Genomic DNA, 21,627 nt, shown 5'->3' with positions numbered 1-21,627 from the left:
GTGCACACAATGGTGAGCAAAGAGATAATACATAATCCTAATTCATTTGTGTTTTAAAAGGCTAAGCCTGGGCCAGGCGAAGTGGCTCACACCTGTAATCCCAGCATTTTAGGAGGCCAAAGCAGGTGAATTGCTTGAGTCCAGGAGTTCGAGATCAGCCTGGCCAACATGTCAAAACACCATATCTACTAAAAATACAAAAATTAGCCAGGCATAGTGGCAGGAACCTGTAATCCCAGCTACTCAGGAGACTGGGGCAGGAGAATCACTTGAACCAGAGGGGCAAAGGTTGCAGTGAGCTGAGATCGTGCCACTACACTCCAGCCTGTTTTTTGAGACTCAGTTTCAAAAAAAAAATCTAAGCCCAGTTTCATCCAGATGATGTAGATATACGTGACTGTATATTCTTAAGTTTGGGTTCAATTATATAAAAATTTACTCCAAGGCTAAAAGAAAATCTTTTCTCTCAAGAAAAGTTTCCCATGTGGGGCCCACTCTGCTGACTAATTATAAACAACTACTAACTCAAAACAGATTGGGGTGTTGTCTATTAATCACATGGCTTTGAAGTTGGCAGCACCACTAGCTGGCACCTGGTTTTAGACAGAGGCAGCTCCATCCTCTATGCCAAGCCAAAAAAAATCTCTGACCTCTGCCAATTTGGGATCCACAACTCAAGGAATGTATGAAATGCTCAGGGAAAGGGCAGAGGAGAGTGAGAAAGATGAGAAGAGTTGAAAAATAAGACCTAACAGAAAAAACCTGTCAACTGAAGCAATCATGATTACTGATCTGGAAGTTTGGGCATCTGGGCATTGAACCAGAGACATTTTTTTCTACCTGGATTAATTCAATAAACATTAATTTCAGAAATGTCTTTAATATTCATAGAAGACAAAACTTGAAGTTCACAGTTCTGAGGATCAAAGGAAAACTCTCCCTATGAGGAACGTCGCAGTTTCTCTAGGAGATGACAGACCCTGAGGGAATTCACAGCCAAAAGAAGCTCCCTGCAGAATTCAGGAAAATCACAGCGATGATGACTGGAAGGCAGCTTGATGGAATAAAAATGCAGAAATATGAGTGCAGCTTTCCAGCTCAGCCTTACACAGAAGAGGATCTACACTTTTTAACAGTTGAAAGGTATGTATAATATGTCATAATTAAAATTACAGGGCCAGGTGTGGTGGCTCATGCCTGTAAAGGAGGCCAAGGCGGACGAATCATCTGAGGTCAGGAGTTCGAGGCCAGCCTGGCCAAAATGGTGAAACCCTATCTCTACTAAAAATACAAAAATTAGCCAGGTGTGATGGTGCATGCCCGTAATCCCAGCTACTCTGGAGGCTGAGGCAAGAAAATTGCTTGAACCTGGGAGATGGAGGTGGAAGTGAGCCAAGATCATGCTACTGCACTCCAGCCTGGGCGACAGAGTGAGACTCTGTCTCAAAAAAAAAAAAAAGAAAAGAGAAAAGAAATTTCAGAAGTTGTAAAAAGTTCCCTCAACATCCAAACAGTACAGGTCATTTTCATTCTTCCCTTTCTTTTCTCTCTTTCATAACCTGTTCCATCTGGAGGTAAGTGTATGCACTAAATAACCTCTAAAATGTTCCAAATTAAACAGTCCTTAACCAAAAAATATAATAGCATGCAAATCTTTGTTAACATAGCAATTATTGCCAGTTAGTATCTACAATGCATTATGCACCTCAAGGGGAAAAAAAAAAAAAAAAAAGGCCAAAACTGTGTGTAGGCAAAAATAAATAAGATCCATGATCTGTAAAATCAAGAACATGACTGTAGAATACATGAAATGTGCAGCACTCACCTTCTGCAGGGTCACAGTGTACTGTTCCCATATCAGCTCTTCCATGCCTGGGGCCTGTTTTAAAAGAGCAAAACCAATCTGATGAAAACCATGATGTTTTCAATGCTGGAAATGAAATTATACTTCAAAATGCCTCAACATAAAGTCCAGTTCACACTTTCTATACCAAAAAGAGTTAATATTTGTTCATTATGCTACCTATTTTCAAACACACTCTCCTTCAATGAAATGAAACTAGAAACAAAACTTGAAAGGTAAGTGAAATATACAGTGAGAGACAGACCCTAAAAAGAATGGAATGTTAAATGCTGAGTCCTTTAATTATCACTATTCCGAAACATTGCCAACATAAAACCCCTTCAAAAATATCTAGTTTTAAATAGGTTCTTTTTTTTTTTTTAAATAATTCTCCCCCTTCTTCCTGTCAAAGGTGACCTTGTAAGGCAAGTTTTCTGCATGTTTATGTCTAAAAATATCCTTAGCCTTATCATAGGGTATTGCCCAATTGTGTGATCTGCGTGATCTTTTGGTTTTTTCTCCATCTGTATTGCTGGGTATGAAAGATGAAAATATATTCATAAATGGACCACTGGGCCTTCCATCTCTGATAATGTTCCAAAGTAGGTATCTAGAAAAAACTAAAACTGGTGGTATCATTTTAAAAATAATAATCCATTAAATGCGGGCTGCCTGTGAGAAAGCAAGAAATGCCAAGAACGCTGAGAACCACAGAGATAAGCCACACTGAGGCAGGCATGTAGAGGAGGCTGGGGATCCAAACACGGTGGGAGGGCAGGTCTGGGTGGATGTATTAGGGCACAAAAATACAAGCACATAGACTGCAGGGACTGTCTCCTCCATGGCTACAGGTAGAGTGGAAAAAACTGGAAATAAAACCCTGGAGAATTTCTATCAACAGACATGTATTCACACAGGTTTGAGCATTCATATTACAGATGTGACCAGACCCTGCCAAACACTCATGCCTACATTGCTCCTGCACTGGCCAACCACCAGGTACACAGAGGCAGACGTGAATCCTCTCCAGAGATCACACTCAAACACAGCCTTCAAAGACTCTCCAGATAGTAGGTATCCGAGGAAAGGAGTCCAAAATTTCAACATCTATATCACCATGAGTGAGAGGTAAAAGAAATATAGCCTGAAGAATCAAAGACTTTAAATATTTGAAATACCAGCCACAGACAAAAATGGAGTATCTACAATATGTGTATATGTTTTAAGAACTTAGAAGAGAGCTGGTGCAGCGGCTCAGGTCTGTATTCCCAGCACTCAGACAGGCTGAAGCAGGAGGACTGCTTGAGCCTAGGAGTTCACAACCAGCCTGTGCAACATAGTGAGACCCCATGTCTACAAAAAATTTCTTAAAGTTAGCCAGGCATGGTGGCGCACACCATAGTCCCAGCTACCCAGGAGGCTGCAGCGGGGTGATCATTTGAGTGCAGGAGTTTGAGACTAACCTGGGCAACATAGTAAGACCCCATCTGTATATTAAAAAAAAAAAAAAAAAAATCAGAATACCTCAGAAAGGACAGAATGAGAGATCTGTGCTACTAGTAATCCTGGGACTCGGTAGCGAATGGTGCCTGGTGTGCCAGGGATGCAAGCATCCCAAAAGTGCAAGATTTAGGTTAAATGAAGGCCCATCAACACAAGGAAATATGTAAACATTCCATAAGATTATCTAAATTATGTAAAATTCCCGAATTACTTAAAATCTGTTCACTGTGATGACTGCTCTTCAATTTTTAAAAATAAAATGAATTTTCAGGTGAGATTTTTATCTCCTACTCTCTTTGTCCCATTGTCTGCTAGAACAGTGTCTCGCACACAAAGTAGGCACTCAAAGTTTTTTCTTTTTAATACATCAAGAGATGGATACACTATTCATTCATCATTCAATTAATATGAGTGAAGCACTGATTACTGCTACTTACAATTTTTTTTTTTTTTTTTGAGACAGGGTCTCTCACTCTGTTACCCACACTGGAGTGCAGTGGTATGATCTAGGCTCCGCCTACTGGGTTCAAGCGATTCTTATGCCTCTGCCTCCCGAGTAGCTGGGATTACAGGTGTGCGCCGCCAGGCCCAGTTCATTTTTTTGTATTTGTGGTAGAGAGAGGATTTCGCCATGTTGGCCAGGCTCATCTCGAACTCCTGACCTCAAATGATCTGCCTGCCTTAGCCTTCCAAAGTGCTGGGATTACAGGTGTGAGCTACCATGCCTGGCCTATAAATTTTCTTAAAGGAAGTTTCTATGGAATTTGTGGCTCTCTGCTTCTTTGATAGCACACGTGAGGTAGGTGAGCTAAAAACTCAGGTGCCCATGGTCTGACTTTCTAGATGTACTCTATAGCCATTCCTCTCTGGAATTTTGTCTGTGTCTAAAACAGCACTTTCCAATATGTGGCAGTATAACAAATTTCCCAAGATTTTAATGAAGTTGTACATATACTTTTTAAAGTTTTCTTAAAGGGAAACGGAAACCAAAAACCCGACCAGGCACAGTGGTTCATGCCTGTAATCCCAACAATTTGGGAGGTTGAGGCAGGTGGATCACTTGAGGCCAGAAGTTCAAAACCAGCCTGGCCAACATGATGAAACCCTGTGTCTATAAACACACAAAAAATTAACCAGCTGTGGTGGCGCATGTCAGTAGTCTCAGCTACTTGGGAGGCTGAAGAAAAAGAATCACTTGACCCTGGAGGCAGAGGTTGCAGTGAGCAGAGATTGCGCCACTGTACTCCAGAGCAAGACTGTCTCAAAAAGAAAGAAAGAAAGAGAAAAAAGAAAGAAAGAAAGAAAGAAAGAAAGAAAGAAAAAGAAAGAAAGAAAAGAAAGAAAGAAAGAAAGAAAGAAAGAAAGAAAGAAAGAAAGAAAGAAAGAAAGAAGAAAAGAAAAGAAAAGAAAAGAAAAAAGAAGAAAAGAAAAGAAAAGAAGGAAGGAAGGAAGGAAGGAAGGAAGGAAGGAAGGAAGGAAGGAAGGAAAGAAAGAAAGAAAGAAAGAAAAAGAAAGCAAGCAAGCAAGCAAGCAAGCAAGCACGCACGCATGCAAGCAAAAGCAGCAGAAACTCAACTGAACTCCTGCAGTAAATCTGAATTGGTTGCCCTTTTCCATTTCCATGGAACACCTCACTAACTCCCTGCCAACTTCAGTTTTAGATGTGGCCTTAGTAAAACCAAGCCACTACCACCCAGAAATGACCTTAGGAGCATGCGCACTTCTCCAAGCTCAACTTCTCAATGCTTTCTTATACCTTCAAGCTGTCAAATTGCAACAAAGTGAATTAATCCAGAATTTGTGGCAAAATAAATATATTTGCTAACTCTTCTTTGGATATAGTCATAACCCCATGAATTAAGGGGGAAAAAAATCACATGGCACCCTCCCCACAAAATTTATTTTAAAATTATCAGGAAAAAACTAACTAGAACTACGACAATTATCCCCAGGATCGGGCAATGATACACACCAAAAATTTTAAATATCCCAAGGAGCTACGGTATTATAGAGAATATTTTCATAAGTACATTACTTTTAGAATACATTTCTATTTTACAATTTAGAACTACAAACTCTTCGAAGTTTTGAATTTAAATTTGTTTATCATTTAGCCAAATAAATTAGTTCCTGCAAAATGTTATTTTTTAAATGTGGCTCGAGTAGAATGAATCTGGCTTTTGAAATTCATAGCCCTTCAATAATGGGATGATACTATCTTTAAGTGTTCCTGTGCTGCCTGCAAGTGTAATTTAAATTAAATTTGTCAGAGAGAGGATTAATCTCCTACCATTACCACCACCAATCAGACCTTGCTATTAACTTGCCTGGTGCCTGAAACCAGTCAGACTCTGCAAGGCTTCTTCTTACCTATTGTTAACAGGTAGTAAAATTAACCATTAGCTACTTAATGTAATATTCAAAGAATATATGCTCTGCTAAGCCAACTGATAAATAGAAAATATTAATTTTAAAGGTAGAGAACCGTAATACAATAATTTTTAGTAGCTCTACTGAGCATTAAAAATATACCATGACTATGTATATTTAGCCTATGAAACTGTGACTTTGGGGGAAAGTCTCACAGAAAACCCTTCATTATTCACTCTTTTGTTCATTTATTCAAAAACATTTATTAAGCATCCACTTTCTGCCGAGCACGTGGTTTGTGGCACTTCGGACCCATCGGTGAATAAAATTGCCAAAGCCCTTAGGCAGCTTACCAACTAACTGCAAGTGTACCCAAAGAGCAAACCGCAAACCACTGAGTACTTTCCTGCCTCATTCATGCATTTTTTTAAGAAACACAGAGCATGCTACCTAATCATCCTCATTCCATCAGCTCTGGGAACATCCCCGGGCACAGGCTGCCAGGGTACAGCAGCTTAGCTGAGAGCTGTGGTCATTACATTCAAACTGGGCTACTGGGCTCCGGTCCCACGCAACTTGTGCTTGGTTAGGCGCAGATCAGACTTGCTAGCAATATCCGACCCTTCTCTGAATGACAGCAGGTATCTGCTTACACTGGGGCTGGTGGGGTGCAGGGGGCTTTACAGGCAGGCCCATAGAAAGAGCACACAGATATCAGAGTTAAAGGTATGCACATTCCACAACCCAGTGACTCCTCTACCCGGGCAGAGGTCCTAGAGAACTGTGTGACTGCGCACAAGGATATGTGTATAGAGTATTCACAGCAACACTGTTCTCAACGGCCGAAACCTGGAAAATATCTGAGTATCTATCAAGGGCAGGAGGGACAAATGGATACATTATTAAAATACAATGTTATCCTGCAGCACAAACCATAGTCACACAGACCGCCACAAAAGGGATGCATCTCAAACAGAAAGTTGAGTGAAAAACACCCCAGAAGGATCTGTAGAGTAGGATACCATTTTTACATAGCTCAAAAAACCAGTGTTTTAAAACAATTTGAATATACTTAATTAACACTACTGAACTGTACACTTAAAAATGGTAAAGACAGTAAATTTTATGTTACACATTTTTTACTGCAGTAAAAAAATTGCCAATAAAATTAATCTATTGTTTAGGGATATGTGTATGTATGTATGTATGTATGTGCGTGTGTGTGTGTGTGTGTGTGTGTGTGTGTGTGTGTGTGTGTATGCATGCACACAGTGAAAATATAAAGGAAAAGCAAGGGAATAAAAAATACAACATTCAGGATGAGGTGACCTGGGCAGGAGGCAGAGTGTGGTAGGAGGTACACAAATTTCCCTCGTGTTTTGTCTTGGTGAGGGTCTGCAGATATGTGTGATGGGCATGTGGTATTTGTTTAATTATTATGCTTCATGATTTAGATATTTCTTTTATGGTATCAAACATTTCATAAGTTTAAAAAACAGGGAGACAAGTGGGTGAACATCAAAATGAATACTGAATCCTGGTGAAGGATCTAATATCAAGTGGTACAGGTGTATTTAATAGCAAATTTTTCAATGCACTTTGGATTTTGCAAAGTGCAGAAAAGAGGATAATCATTTCAACTGGAGGGAGGGCAAGTTGAGAGATGGTACCAGTAATTTGAAAGAGGTAAGGGAGGCAAAGCAAGGCAGGTGCCATGAGCAGGGTGGGGATGCAGGTTAGGTCTGGGGAGTTGGGTGGGGGGTGCGTACAGAAAATGCCAAGTCACCTTTTTAATCCAAGTATCAACATTCTATCCATCCATCAGGAGGATCCTCAATGTGATTTCACCATCTTTCCCTATCACTTTCACTTTTCATGTAAGTAGTGTTAATGACAACTCTCTTTATATCATAACAGGTTATTCTTAGACCGCATGGAAAGTTAAAAGTGAACTAATTTTCCTACCATAAACAAAAAATGCGTTAATAGTAAGGTTTTTGTGTGACAAAAGAAGAGAAAGGAACTAAGTCAAATAGTTAGTTGTTGCTGTTGTTGTTGTTGTTTAATCTTCTACTTTTTACAAAGCTTCTTTCCTTTGAAGAATCTTGGCCAGAAAGGTAAAAATCCCATATATTTTACATATAGAATGTAGAAACATGTTAAAAACCAACCCCAAAACAGATACCGAAGTGTTCACTGCCCAAAGTCCCCCTGAACAGGCGGCTTTTAGATTCTATATCCACAGCCTGCTGCTGCCCAGTGATGGAGGTCAAAGCTAAAACCAAAGATTAATCAAAAGCTGTCCACATAAGGGACATGCTTCATAAAGTCTCAAGCCATTAGGGTAAACCCTCACACATGTTCACACTGTAAGAGGAAAAAAAGAACATGTGAAAACATTTTTTCTTCTAAGTTAGAAGCCTAGACATAATAAGAATATAGATTTCTGCAGCGTAAGAAAGTGAAAAGTTTTATCTCAAAGCAAGAAATTCTCAAACATGAACAAATACAAAAGGCAGTAGGTTAAGCTCTACCCAGGAAGCAAAACCATTACGGATTCCTAGCACACGGAAAACAGCAGCCTTTGATCCACACATCCAGTAAGAGGCTATCAGTTTCACACAGATCTGCTAAAAATAATACGAGTATTTTTTTCAAACCCACCATTGACTACAGCCTACAATCTCACAATTTGTCACTGGAAGCTGCCAGAAACACAAATAAATCCGAGGATAAAGGAGTCACTGTGAGTGGTTTTGCTTCCCTCCCCTTCCCACGAAAGGTTGGGGAAAACAAGGAGAGAGCTTGCAGAGGAACTCACATGGCCTTTCCATCTCCTCAACTTTTTAACAGCCTGGATCCACATCCTATGAAGGACTTGAGCAGTCTTCATGGTCTCTGGAGATGCATGGGCCAGGCCACTGCCTACATCCTAGGCTGCTCACCCATTTCCATCACTCCACGTGGTTACGTAAGGCGGATACAATAGTGGCCCACATTCTCAGCAAATCCTGTTGTCATCTCACACAGTGACACATCCATACGGCAGGGATGCCAAACGCTTTGAAAAGCACTACTTATGAGGAAAAAAGAAAGCAGTTTGGATTTGCACCACTTTAACAGCTTTCTTTTTCCCCCTCTCTCCCTTGCCAGAGAACTAGAGCATCAAAACAGATATTTCTTTTAGGCACATAAAATGATTCAGCATCTAAGTTGAAAGTATTAAGTAAATGAGACATTTTGAAGCAATGCTATGGAAAAGAATATTTCGAGAAGTACTTATTTTTACAGTATAGACCCTCTGATTCACACACACACACACACACACACACACACACACACACACACACACCACACACTCTATTAGCCAGCTAGAAATAAAGTAGCAATGTTTCAGGTCAACTGAATGGCTAATGTTACATAGAAATTAAAAGGCATGAAGAGAAAATGTTCTTCTACATTCTTGGAGATAACAAGAGGAAGATAAGACTCGGTCATTTGGTGCTGCTCAGAGACAACTCAGGGACAGAACGCTAGTTCAGCAAAGTTTCACTTTCTAACCTTTTTGTAAACTTAGCAGATAAAAGAATAACAAAGAGCCCTGCCCTCTGTTTCTTTGTCTTTACCACTTGGAGAGAAGGGAGGGGTGGAGAAGCAAATTTTAGGTTTCTGAACGTCTACCAAAGATTTTATGGGATGCCTGGGGCTTGGAAGCTGGGGTTGGGATTTCAGAAGCCTGGTCTTGGGGAGCATCTGGCCAACTCTCGCTACCATAGTGTATGTTATATGCCAATGGGCTGGGCCAAGCAGCTTGCAAATGGAAAGTGCGCCACCTGATTTGAGGCCGAGCTGTAGATCAGTCTGGACCATGAGATGGACACCATCTAGGAAACAAGGTGAAGCAGAGCCAAGAAAGTGATTTTTAAAGTCACAAGATCTGAGTGGGATCCTTGTCCTGTCACTTAGCTGTGGGGCCTTGGATACACTATACCGTCTTTATACAGCGGAGATAAAACCATCTACACCTCAGAAGGGCAATCTCGGCAAGAAATGAGGCAATCTGTACAAAACATTCGGGCTGGTGCTGGACAGGCACGGGGAAATATGTGTGTCCTTCCCTAAGAGTCTCTGAGAGTAAGTTCTCAGTTGAGTTCTTCCGGAGTATTATAACAACTAAACGAGATCAAAAGTGAATGAGAGTTTATGCTTCAAATCCTACACTTTGCCAGGTGCAGTGGCTCATGCCTGTAATCCTAGCGCTTTGGGAGGCCAAGATGGGCAGATCGCTTGAGCCCAGGAGTTCGAGACCAGCCTGGCCAACATGGTAAAACCCCATCTCTACTAAAAATAGAAAAATTAGCTGGGCATGGTAGTGCATACCTGTAGTCTCAGCTACTTGGGAGGCTGAGGTAGGAGGATCACCTGAGCCCAGGAGGTGGAGGTTGCAGTAACCTGAGATCTAGCCACTGCATTCCAGCCTGGGCCACAGAGCGAGACCCTACTTCAAAAAAAAAAAAAAAAAAAATCAGGCCAGGTACAGTTGCTCATGCCTATAATCCCAGCACTTTGGGAGGCTGAGGTCATTCAAGACCAACCTGGACAACATGTCGAAACCCCATCTCTACTAAAAATATTTAAAAAATAGCTGGGTGTGGTGGCAGGTGCCTGTAATCCCAGCTACTCAGGAGGCTGAGGCAGGAGAATCACTTGAGCCCAGGAGGAAGAGGTTGCAATAAGCCAAGATCGTGCCACTGTACTTTAGCCTGGGCAACAAGAGCGAAACTCCACCTCAAAAAAAAAAAAAAAATCCTACACGTGAAGAGGGCAGTAGGTACAAAGGAAGACCCTTGGAATCTGAGCAAGCATCCAAACCTCAACCTAGGCTGTGTAAACATATGCAGGCTCTTACACACCAGTCCCAGGTTCAGCCCATGGGCTGGCTCACCAGGCCCCAGGTGCAGAGGAGCATGAGAACCCAGGCAACTCAGGGAGGGTTCAGGTCAGCTCACTCCTTCACTCTGACAGTCCTAAGGAAAACACCTGAGCTTACCCTGATGCAGAAATAAATACTTCTTTGCCTTAAGTTCAGGCATACTACCCAGAAGTCAGAGGTGTCCTAGAATTTAAGAATTCTAGATTCATCTACAATGATTTCCAGAAGTCATAGTTTCTGGAAGCACTAATTTTTTTTTTTTTTAATTGTGCTAAAAAGCAGATAACCTAAAATTTACTATCTTAACCATTTCTAAGTACAGTTGACCCTTGAACAACAAGGTCTGAACTTTCCTGGGTTTTTTTCAATAAAAGCTGTACATTGTGTGCCTGCCTCCCATGCCTCCCCTTCCTCTCCTCCACCTCTTCCACCTCTGCTGCCCAGCACAGCAAGACCAAACCCTCGTCTTCCTCAGCCTACTCATACTCAACATGAAGACAGTGAGGATGAAGTGCTTTAGGACGATCCACTTCCACTTAGTGAGTAGTAAATGTATTTGTCTTCCCTAGCTTATTATTGTGAGAATACAGTATATAATACATATAAGATATAAAGTATGTGTTAATTGACTGTGTAAGTTATGGTAAGGTTTCTGGTAAACAGCAGGGTATTAGTAGTTAAGTTTTGGGGGAGTCATGAATTTTTTTACTGTGTGAGGGTTGGCACTCCTAATCTCTCATTTTTCGAGGGCACATGGCATAGTAGTTGCTAAGGCTTCAATGTATGTGTCCCACCAAAATGTATATGCTGAAGCCTAAGACCCAATTCGATAGTGTTAAGGGGTGGGGCTTTTCGGAGGTGATTAAGAGAGTTCCACCCTCATGAATGGGATTCCTGTTCTTACAACAGGGCTGGAGGGACCTAGCTAAGCCCCCTTGCTCTTCACCTCTTCTGCCATGTGAGGATACAGCAACAAGGCGCCATCTTGGAAGCAGAGAGCTGCCCTCACCAGATGCCGATTCTGCTGTTGCCTTGATCTTCAACTTCCCAGCCAAAACTGTGGGCAAAGAAACTTCTGTTTTTTATAAATTTCCCAGTTTCAGGTATTTGTTACAGGAGTAGGAATGAACTAAGACAGAAGTATATTCACACTTCAGAATATACTAAACTTAACTCTTCATCTTGGCCAAGCACATGGCTGACACCTGTAATCCCAGCACTTTGGGAGGCCGAGGCGGGTGGGCAGATCACAAGGTCAGGAGTTTAAAACCACCCTGGTCAATTTGGTGAAACCCCGTCTCTACTAAAAAATACCAAAATTAGCCAGGCGTGGTGGCAGGCACGGTAATCTCAGCTACTCGGTAGGCTGAGGCAGGAAAATCAGTTGAACCAGGGAGGCAGAGGTTGCGGTGAGCAGAGATCGTGCCATTGCACTCCTGCCTGGATGACAGAGAGAAAGTCTATCTCAAAAAAAAAAAAAGAGAAGTTTTCATCTTGCAAAACTGAAACTCTTACCTATCAAACAACTCCCCATTTCCCTCTCCCCACAGTCCCTAGCAACCACCATTCTGTTTTGTGATTCTACAAATTTAACTACATTGGACACGTCATACAAATGGACTCAGGCAGGATTTGTCTTCCTGTGACTGGCTTTACTTCACATAGCATAATGTCCTCAAGATTTGTCTATGTGGTGGCATGTGTGAGGAGTTCCTCCCTTTTTAAGGCTGAATAATATTCTAATGGATATGACACATTTTGTTTACCCACTCATCTGTCAACAGACACTTGGGTTACTTTCACCTCTTGGCTATTATGAAAAATGGTGCCAAGAACATGGGTATGCAAATATGCCATCACCAATTCTTTACTCATTCATTCCACAAATGTCGACCAAGTGCAGACTGTTCTGAGGATCAAATGAAGAGCAAAACAAATAAAGCACTGCCCTCAGGAAGCTTTGCAGGAGCCAGCATCTGATCAAGGCAGGTTGGCCAGGGAGGGTTTCCAAGAGCCAGGGACACTGAGATGAAGTCTGAAGGAAAGAACAGGATTGGGGTGTGGGGAGAAGAGTTTGTTCAGGGTCCAAAGAACAGCACAAGGCAAAGACCCTGACAAAGAAAAGGAGACGGGTACGGTAGAGGATGGCCGTCAGAATGTAAGAAGAAACGCAGCCTACTCCAATCAGCACTTCTTCTACCACTGGCATCAGAAGGACATTTTGTGGTGGACAGCTGCCTCCATGGGAAGAGCTTATGGGTTTAAGGGTGTGCCTTCTCAAAGATTCCTAGCTTCCATACTCATAGATCCAAAAGCAACTATGCACCTGGCCCTGTGGAAGGAAAGACAAATCACCACAAGTCCTGACGCTAAGGAAGTCACACAGCCCATGGGGGAGGTGGGATGTGTAAACAAGCAATTACAACTCACTGCAAGTACAAGAGCCGACCAAGAGGCTCATTCATTCAACATAAACTCCCTGAGTATTTACGCCATGCCAGACTCTACCAGGGGATATGTGCCAAAGTCCTTTCCTCACAGGGAGGATTTTAACAGTGGAAGCAGACAAGAGTCAATATATATCATCATCTCAGGAAGTAACAAGTACCATGGGATGGGAGACTGAGAAGAATTAATCCTAGGAAAATCTGAACAGCTCTCCAGTTTGCTGAGGTAACAGCAAATGCAAAGACCCTGTGGTGGGAAACAAGTTTAGCACATTTAGGAAAGAGAAAAGGCCACGTGGGCTGGAGGAGGGTGAGTGATGGGGTTATAGCAATTACATAAAACGTGAAGCGAGGCCAGCATGGTGGCTCAAGCCTGTAATCCCAGCACTTTAGGAAGCTGAAGTGGGAGCATCAGTTGAGCCCAGGAGTTCAAGACCAGGCTGGAAAACAAAGCAAGATCCTATCCCCACAAAAAGAAAAAAATTTAAATCCAGTCATGTGCAATGGCATGTGCCTATAGTCCTAGCTGCTCAGGAGACTGAAGCAGGAGGATCACTTGAGCCCAGGAGTTGGAGGCTACAGTGAGCTATGATTATGCCACCGCACTCCAGCCTTGGCAATACAGTGAGATCCTGTCTCTAAAAAATAAGTTAAAAAAAAAACACAGAACAGTGAAACTGATGGCACAGGCAGGTTGTTAACTGGGGATGAGAGGCCTTGGATGGAGGGAGGTATGTCCCAACCACAGGGAGGCTCCCTCTTCCACAGCTTCATGCTGAAGGATGACTAACTGGTCAGGTGGGTGGGCATTCTGCATAGAGGGAACAGCACATTCAGTGCCAGGAAGGATAACCTGCAAGGTGTGTTCAAGACATTGCAAGTACTCAGTGCGGCTGGGCAGTAAACTGTTTAATAACACACACAGCAGGGACAGACATGTCAAAACAGCTTGATCTACAGTTTGGGAACCTTAAAATGCATATTCACCCTGGAAGTAGGAGACAAGATGAGTGTGAAAACTGGAAGTCATTAACTTTTGGCAGGGCACCACACAAGTACTCAATATACAATTTTTCACTGAATGCCCACAACCCTGTGAGTTACCACCACCAACCCCATTTTGCAAATAGCAGAGCTAAGGCCAGAGAGTGTACACAGCCCACCACTGTCGGAGATGGGATCCGAGCTGCTGCCTGACTCCAGACCCGATTCCTCTTCTCCATGAAGAATGTGATCTGAAACCTTGGGCGGATACCATCTTGTAAGTGGGCCAACAGTTTTCTGCACGATGTTTCCCTCTGGTGTGTGGGGGGGTGTGTATTTGAGACAGGTTCTTGTTTTGTGTGTGTGTGTGTGTGTGTGTGTGTGTGTGTGTGTGTGTGTATTTGCGACAGGCTCTTGTTCTGTCGCCCAAGCTGGAATGCAGTGGCACAATCAGGGCTCGCTGCAGCCTCAACTTTCTGGGTTCAAGCAGTCCTCCCACCTCAGCCCCAGAGCAGCTGGGACTTAAAAGCATATGCTACCACACCTGGCTAATTTTTTTTAAATTTTAGTAGAGACGAGGTCTCCCTACATTGCCTAGGCTGGTCTCAAACTCCTGAGATTCCTTTCACCTTGACCTCCCAAAGTGCTGGGATTACAGATGTGAGCCGCCACGTTCAGCCCCCTCTGGTATCATTTTGTGTCTGCTATGACATTTTAGAAACCAACTCAAATACTTAGAAAGGGACAGTGTAAAGAAACGGCTAGCTAGCCTACCTCCAGATGAAAATAGGACTTTTATATTTCCCCATCTGACTCCAGGAAATTGGTCTTATTTTTAACTATTGTGAAGAATTTAGTCAAAATTCTGCTCACTGGACAAAGCTTTGAAACAGACATCTAATAATAAACAGAGAATGCTTTTTCCCAGAGAAGGCAGAAAATGAGTTCAATTCTTGTTCTTCCAAAAATGGATAATTTTTAACATCATAAACCAAGTCCTTTTGGCTTCAGGGCACTTACCTGTGGTCTATTCAAACTTAAACCCCTTCTGGTAGCAATAAACTAGTCGCACGGAATCCAACAATCCCTTACATTGTGTTTGTTTTACAAATAAAACTCTTTCATTATTTATTCCACATTTCACTTTCAGATGTGACTTCACCAGCTCCTTATCCTCCCTTCACAAGGTACTAAGGTGAGTGCCAACGGTGGATGATTACATCTAGTGTACGCACTGTGCTCGCAGCACATACTTCACAATGGACACAGCCTGGTTATGATCAAATTGTATGACCTCAACCAACTTACTTTACTTCTGACACTGTGCTAAAAGCTACATAAATAAGTTTAGAGAGGGGTTTGTGATAGGTCATCAGAATTAACACAACTAGATCCCAGACCTACCGCTGAAGAGGACCAGATTTACTGAGTTGTGTTTTTTAACCATATTGTCCTTTATTTACCTAAGGTAAATTTTTAGCATGCATTTAAATAAATAATAAAGAATTGGGAAAGGTGGCTGGGTGTGGTGGTTCAGGCCTATAATCACAGCACCTTGGAAGGCCGAAGCAGGCGGATCACCTGAGGTCAAGAGTTCAAGACCAGTCTGGCCAATATGGTGAAACCCCATCTCTACTGAAAATACAAAAATTAGCTGAGCATGGTGGCAGGTGCCTGTAATTCCAGCTACTCAGGAAGCAGAGGCTGCAGTGAGCCGAGATTGCACCACTGCACTCCAGCCGGGGTGACAGAGCAAAACTCAGTCTCAAAAAAAAAAAAAGATTTGAGAAAGGATGATAGGGTGCCAGAGGCAACTGTAGCTTTCAAAGCAGTTGTGTTGAAATGCAAATGTCAATAAACTTAAACTCCAAAAACAGACGTCCTGCCAAGACTGCACCTCAATTCACCCATGAGCTTGGGCACTCACTAAATTCCACTGCCACTTCATCAAACAATGGCATCATCACCCATTTCACAGGGTGAAACCACGCAAACCCCATGAAAGCACTCTGTAAAATCCAGGCTGGTAAACCTTCAAGTGGGAGGTGGACGATGGTGTCCACATAACACAGCGGTAGGAGCTCTGGAGACAATCACACACAACTGGGTCTAAGCTCAGCCCCTACACACTCTCCAAGCTCTGTGATCTGAACAGTTCACTTGGTAAGGCTCAGTTGCCCCATTTGCAAAATGGGGTCAAGATCCCTACCCTATAAGAATTGTGAGGACTGAATAAAGTAACGCTTGTGGAGTATTCCTCAGTGCCCATCACAGGATAAGTGCTCTTGATAAGGGTTTTCCATCATTAATACTGCAGCAGCAAGTAAGCTGACCACTCCCAAGTAAGAAAAGTCTGTTTTCTTCCTCTCAGAAGAGCATTAACACATGGTAGAAAAAAGAAAAACAAAACCAACAAGTACATCACAGAACCCAAGAAAATTGAAAATACATGTGTACACAACAACTTGTATACTAATGTTCATAGCAGTATTATTTAACATAGCAAGCAAGTGGAAACAGCCCAAATGTCCATCAACTGATAACTGGATAAACAAATGTGGTCTATCTATACAATAAACTGTTACTCAACTGTAAACTGGAGTATCTACACACGCTACAACATGGATGATCCTTTAATACAAGCAGGGTCAGGCGCAATAGCTTACACCTGGAATCCCAGCACCGTGAGAGGTTGAGGTGGGTAGATCACTTGGGTTGACCAGTTCGATACCAGCCTGGCCAACATGGTAAAACCTTGTCTCTACTAAAAATACAAAAAATTAACCGGGTGTGGTGTCAAGCACCTGTAATCCCAGCCACAAGGGAAGCTAAGGCAGGAGAATCACTTGAACCAGGGGGGTGGAGGTTGCAGTGAGCCAAGATCGTGCCACTGCACTCCAGCCTGGGCAACAGAGTAAGACTCTGTCTCCAGAAAAAAATGTGTGTGTGTGTGTGTGTGTATATATGTGTGTGTGTATATGTGTGTGTGTGTGGGGGGGTATAAAACAAGCAAAAGAAGCCAGAAATAAAATGACAAATATTATATGATGCCATTTATGTGAAATATCAAGGAGTGGCAAATCCACAGAGGCTGAATGATCACTGGCTCCCTAAGGCTACAGGAGTTTGGGGGAAATGAGGAGTGACTACTAATGGGTATGGAACTTCCTTCTGGGGTGAAGAAAATGTTCTAAAATGAATTGTGGTGATGGCTGCACAACTCTGTGAATATACAGTACTAAAAACCATTTGTTGCATACTTTTACTATACAGTACATGAATTATATCTCAATAAAGCTGTTTTTTTAAAAAAAAGATCGTATCATAGTCTCTGTAGTCAGAAAGTGTGGATTCAAATCCATGCTCTACCATTTACCTTGGGCGAATTGCTTAATTTCTCCTTGCCTCAGTTTTCTCCATGTGTAAAGCAGAGGCAGTAGCAGTAACAAGATCCACCTCTCTAGGGTTGTTGTGAGAATTTAATCAGACAATGCATGTACAGAAATCAATCTGGCACATAGCACATGCTCAATTTTAGCTATTATCAGTATCATTATTAATAGACTCATTTTACAGAAAAGACACTGAAGTCAAAAGTAAAGTAAGCTGGCCGAGGTCATACACGTTAAAAAGTGGCAGAGGACAGATTCTAACAAAAAGTGGCAGTAGTGTGGCTAGAAATCTTATATCCTTTCCACCAAAGAACACTGCTTCTCCACTATACACCAATTGTGCCTTCTAAAACCTACTAGTGACTGGTCACTGGCCTTTAAACCAAAAGAAATCCCACCTGGGTTCAGTGGCTCATGCCTGAAATCCTAGCACATTGGGAGGTGGTGGAGAGAGCACTGCCTGAGCCCAGGAGTTTGGGACTGCAGTGAGCTGTGATGGCACCACTGCACTCTAGCCTGGGTGACAGACTGAGACCCTGTCTCTTAAAAAACAAACAACAAACACACAAACAAAAACATGATTGTTGGTGCTTGGGCACCAGACCAATCATGGATCCAGTCACTCTGACAACTCAGAACATCTTCACAAGCATGACAGCTATTTCCACATCACTGGCCTGAGTCCGGCTGACACAGCTCAGTAACTCTTCTGCAGTGAGTTGGTAAGAAGAGGGTGTAGGAAGGGAGTCGGGTCGGATTTTATTTCTGGCTCTTTCAGTAGTTAGCTTTGGTATATACGCGTAAGTTCCCTAATGCCTGTGCCTTTGTGAACGCCATGGAAATGGGGGGTCTGAAACACATCACCACTGATTGGATGTTAACAATACACCAGACACTGTGCTAAGTACTTTATGGCTATTGCCTATTAATCCTCCAAAAACCCTATACCCTACTCCTGCCTTTTCACATACAAAAATAGAAGGCGTGAGATCTCAAGGAACTCACCCATGGCAAGGCCCCATAGCTAATAGGTGCCTGGTCACAATTTGAATGCAAACTTGCATGAGTCCATTTTTCATAAGATATGAGGCAAAAAAAAAAAAAAAAAATCAGCAGATAACTACATTTAAGACCTCTATGTTCCTAGTTCTGATACATTAAGCTATAAACAGACTATTCTTATTTGTAATTACAAAGAAGCCATTAATAAGCCAAAAGGAAGGTGCTAATTTGGCAACACGGACACAGCCCTGTCTACCCCATGATTTTAAAACTGACTAAGCTCATATAACACTTAAACATAGCTTCACTTTAAGAAAACAAACATACATACAAACTACCACCCCCATAATAGGCACCAGGATAAAGGTAATTATAAACGGCTTTGTCAAAAGGCAGGTTGGAAAAACAATTATTAGAGCTGCTCAGATAAACGCCTCCATCAGGGTTGGCCCCATATGAAACTTACAAGGTCAACTGTTCCCTCCCAGACCTCAGGCACCATCAAAGGATGGTTCCCACAGAAAAGAGGGACACGTTAGTGCCACACAGCAATGAGCCTGGTTAATCCCATAAAGCCAGTGAGCCTACATATGAGCCCTGAGCTTCAAACACATGCCTTTCGTATTAGAACTGGAGAATAAATGCAAGAACCTCACCCTTTGGGTATTCCGTAGCCAACCCCTGGGAGCTTGTTAGAAATGCAGAATCTCAAGCCCTAACTTGGACCTTCTGATAAGAATATGGATTCTAACTAGAGCCCCTATATGATTAATATGCACATTAAAGTTTGAGAAGCACCTCTCACCAGGGAAGTGGAGGTGGAAAAAAAAAGTTTGAGAAGCACCTGTCTAGCAGCACTCTCCAACAGAAGTTTCTGCCATAGCGACAATGTTCTGTAGCCATGCTGTCCAACACAGCAACTGAAGAATGCAGCGTTTAACTTTCATTTTAGTTAATTTAAATTTGTGAATAGCCACATTTACTATATAATTACCCATATCCTAGCAGTCATTTAAGCCATTTCAAATATTTTGCTAGTATGACTAATGCTATGGCAGACACTGTGTGCACATAGCTCCCCCTCCATATTCTGTAGTTAATTATGGATTAAAGATTGTAAACATTTTTAAGCCTCTTCATATGTAATGACCTATAACTTTTAGCAATTTACAGTGCTGCAACCATGAGCACAATGCCAGATTTTGAGAAGAAAAAATAGTACTTATTTTTAAAAACAGTGAAACTCATTTTTATACTTTAAGAATCCTTTTGGTAATCTCTAAAATTTTTCCTGGAAGGGAAAAAAAAAATGGTTGTGGGAGCACATGGGAAGAGTGTGCATTTCTTATAGGGGCACATAACAAAACTTAGCAAATTGATAATTTGAAAATACTGATTTAACCAACTGTCAATAAGAAATACAATAATTTTATTTTAAACCATTAATCTATGGATAAAACTAAAACTCTTAGAATTTATGGTTTCCACTGCATGTTACATATTTAAAACATCATAAATGTGATAACTGAATGTGTTCTTGCATGGTATACTTAGCACAATGACCAGTGCCCACTGCACCTAATGGAAATCAACAGAGAAAACAAGCAATTGTGCCATCATACTTGAACCCACTCCATCCAGGCAGCGAGCAGTAAAGACAAGAGACAGGGAGGGGGAAGGTGAGGTTTCTTGTATCAAATGTGGAGCCAAAGCCAAGCTACTAAAAATGATGAAAATGCAAATCAACAAGCCTTCCTAATTCTTTTGACTTAATGATGAAACAGGGTAGATGAAATTGAAGCAAGTTATACCAAAAAAAAAAAAAAAAAAAAAAAAAAAACTCAGGTGCTTGAAATAGCCTTGTTTCTAAACTTAAAAAAAGAAAGACCTCGTTCTTCGATCTAGTATCTTGTATGCCATTGTCATATCAACTGAGTGAAACTGACAGTCTGAATCGTTATCCTTTATCAGTGACATGGGAAACTTCAGCTATGGGCTGACATTTTTTAAAATTCTGAATTAAACGTTTATATGAAGCTCCTCTCAAAAAGTCTGTACTTGTCTAGTAACAAAAATTACTGGCAGAAATTGTATGTGATTTAAAAGCTTAAAAAGGCACCCAACTTTCCTTTTTGTACAATTTGTTAGCAGGAAATTGTCAAAGGCCACTGTCTGGTAACAGATGTATTATCCACTAGGTGGTGCAGTGATGCAGAAATAAAAAGGGAGAGATTGCTGGTTCCCTACGAATTGAACATTTCAAAACATAACTTACAGGAAATTAGAAACAGACTTTTAAAATTACAATAAAAGCCAGGTGTGGTGGGTCATGCCTGTAATCTCAGCACTTTGAAAGCTGAGGTGGGTGAATCATCTGAGCTCAGAAGTTTAAGACCAGCCTGGGCAACATGGTGAAACCCCATCTCTACTAAAAATACAAAAATTAGCCAGGCATAGTGGCGTGTGCTGTAGTCCCAGCTACATGGGAGATTGAGGTGGGAGGATAGCTTGAGCCCAGGAGGCTCAGGAGAGCTGAGATTGTGCCACTGCACTCTAGTCTGGGTGACAGAGTGATACCACATCTAAAAAAAAAAAAAAAGAAGGAAGAAAGGGAGACCCTGGCACTGATTGTCCCTGCAATGATGGTTCTCTCAGAGTTACTGAAGCCAAGGGAACCAGCTAAGGACTTGGCACCAACCAAGATCCCCTTGTCACTGTGATGAATGAATAAAGCAACCTATAATGTCTACACCAGGTCCCAAAGCCATTGCTGCAGCACATTACTGAGGAGTAGGTAAGAAACTGGCATTAGGGTATGCAAGAGAAATGTTTACTAAACATTCTGAGAAATGGATGTACACAGCAGAATAAGAATATATTGAGGGAAGAAACTGCACTATCAAGAAATGTTTATCTGAAGGAGAGCAACAAACTACCACCAAAAACTGTCTATTAAAAGAAAATCCAAGCAAGAACTTCCACTGCATTTGCCAAGATGAATTCGGTTTTTGCTTCCCCTTGGGGCCTGGGGACCAAGAGACAGACAATTTCAAACACATCAAGCTTTATCCAACTGCTCCAGTTTACAGGTAGTTCAAGTTCCTGGTATGCACTAGCCAGCTGTATGATCTCTAGGTTCTCTGAACATCCAGT

The 21,627-nt window shown here is 41.8% G+C and overlaps 1 protein-coding gene across 8 annotated transcripts in view; it reads right to left on the bottom strand.

The window, feature by feature from the left end:
• TJP2 (tight junction protein 2) overlaps positions 1 to 21,627 on the bottom strand; it is a 137,374-nt gene that overhangs the window by 43,244 nt on the left and 72,503 nt on the right. For 5 of the 8 annotated variants that reach the window (XM_032290955.1, XM_032290950.1, XM_032290954.1 and 2 more), the window contains one exon: positions 1,826 to 1,879. In XM_032290955.1, coding sequence (XP_032146846.1) covers positions 1,826 to 1,870 — 45 coding nt within the window. In that variant the 5' untranslated portion in view covers positions 1,871 to 1,879. Of the gene's footprint in view, positions 1 to 1,825; positions 1,880 to 8,537; positions 8,994 to 21,627 lie in introns of those variants that run through there. The other 3 variants (XM_032290956.1, XM_032290953.1, XM_032290951.1) reach the window with 3 other exon arrangements.

This window comes from Sapajus apella, unplaced genomic scaffold, assembly GCF_009761245.1.
Source record: "Sapajus apella isolate SASKATOON/1434 unplaced genomic scaffold, GSC_monkey_1.0 scaffold24, whole genome shotgun sequence".
In the NCBI taxonomy this organism is placed as follows: Eukaryota; Metazoa; Chordata; class Mammalia; order Primates; family Cebidae; genus Sapajus; species Sapajus apella.
The sequence above is the reverse complement of the archived record's forward strand: the minus strand, read 5'-3'. Positions and strand labels throughout refer to the sequence as shown.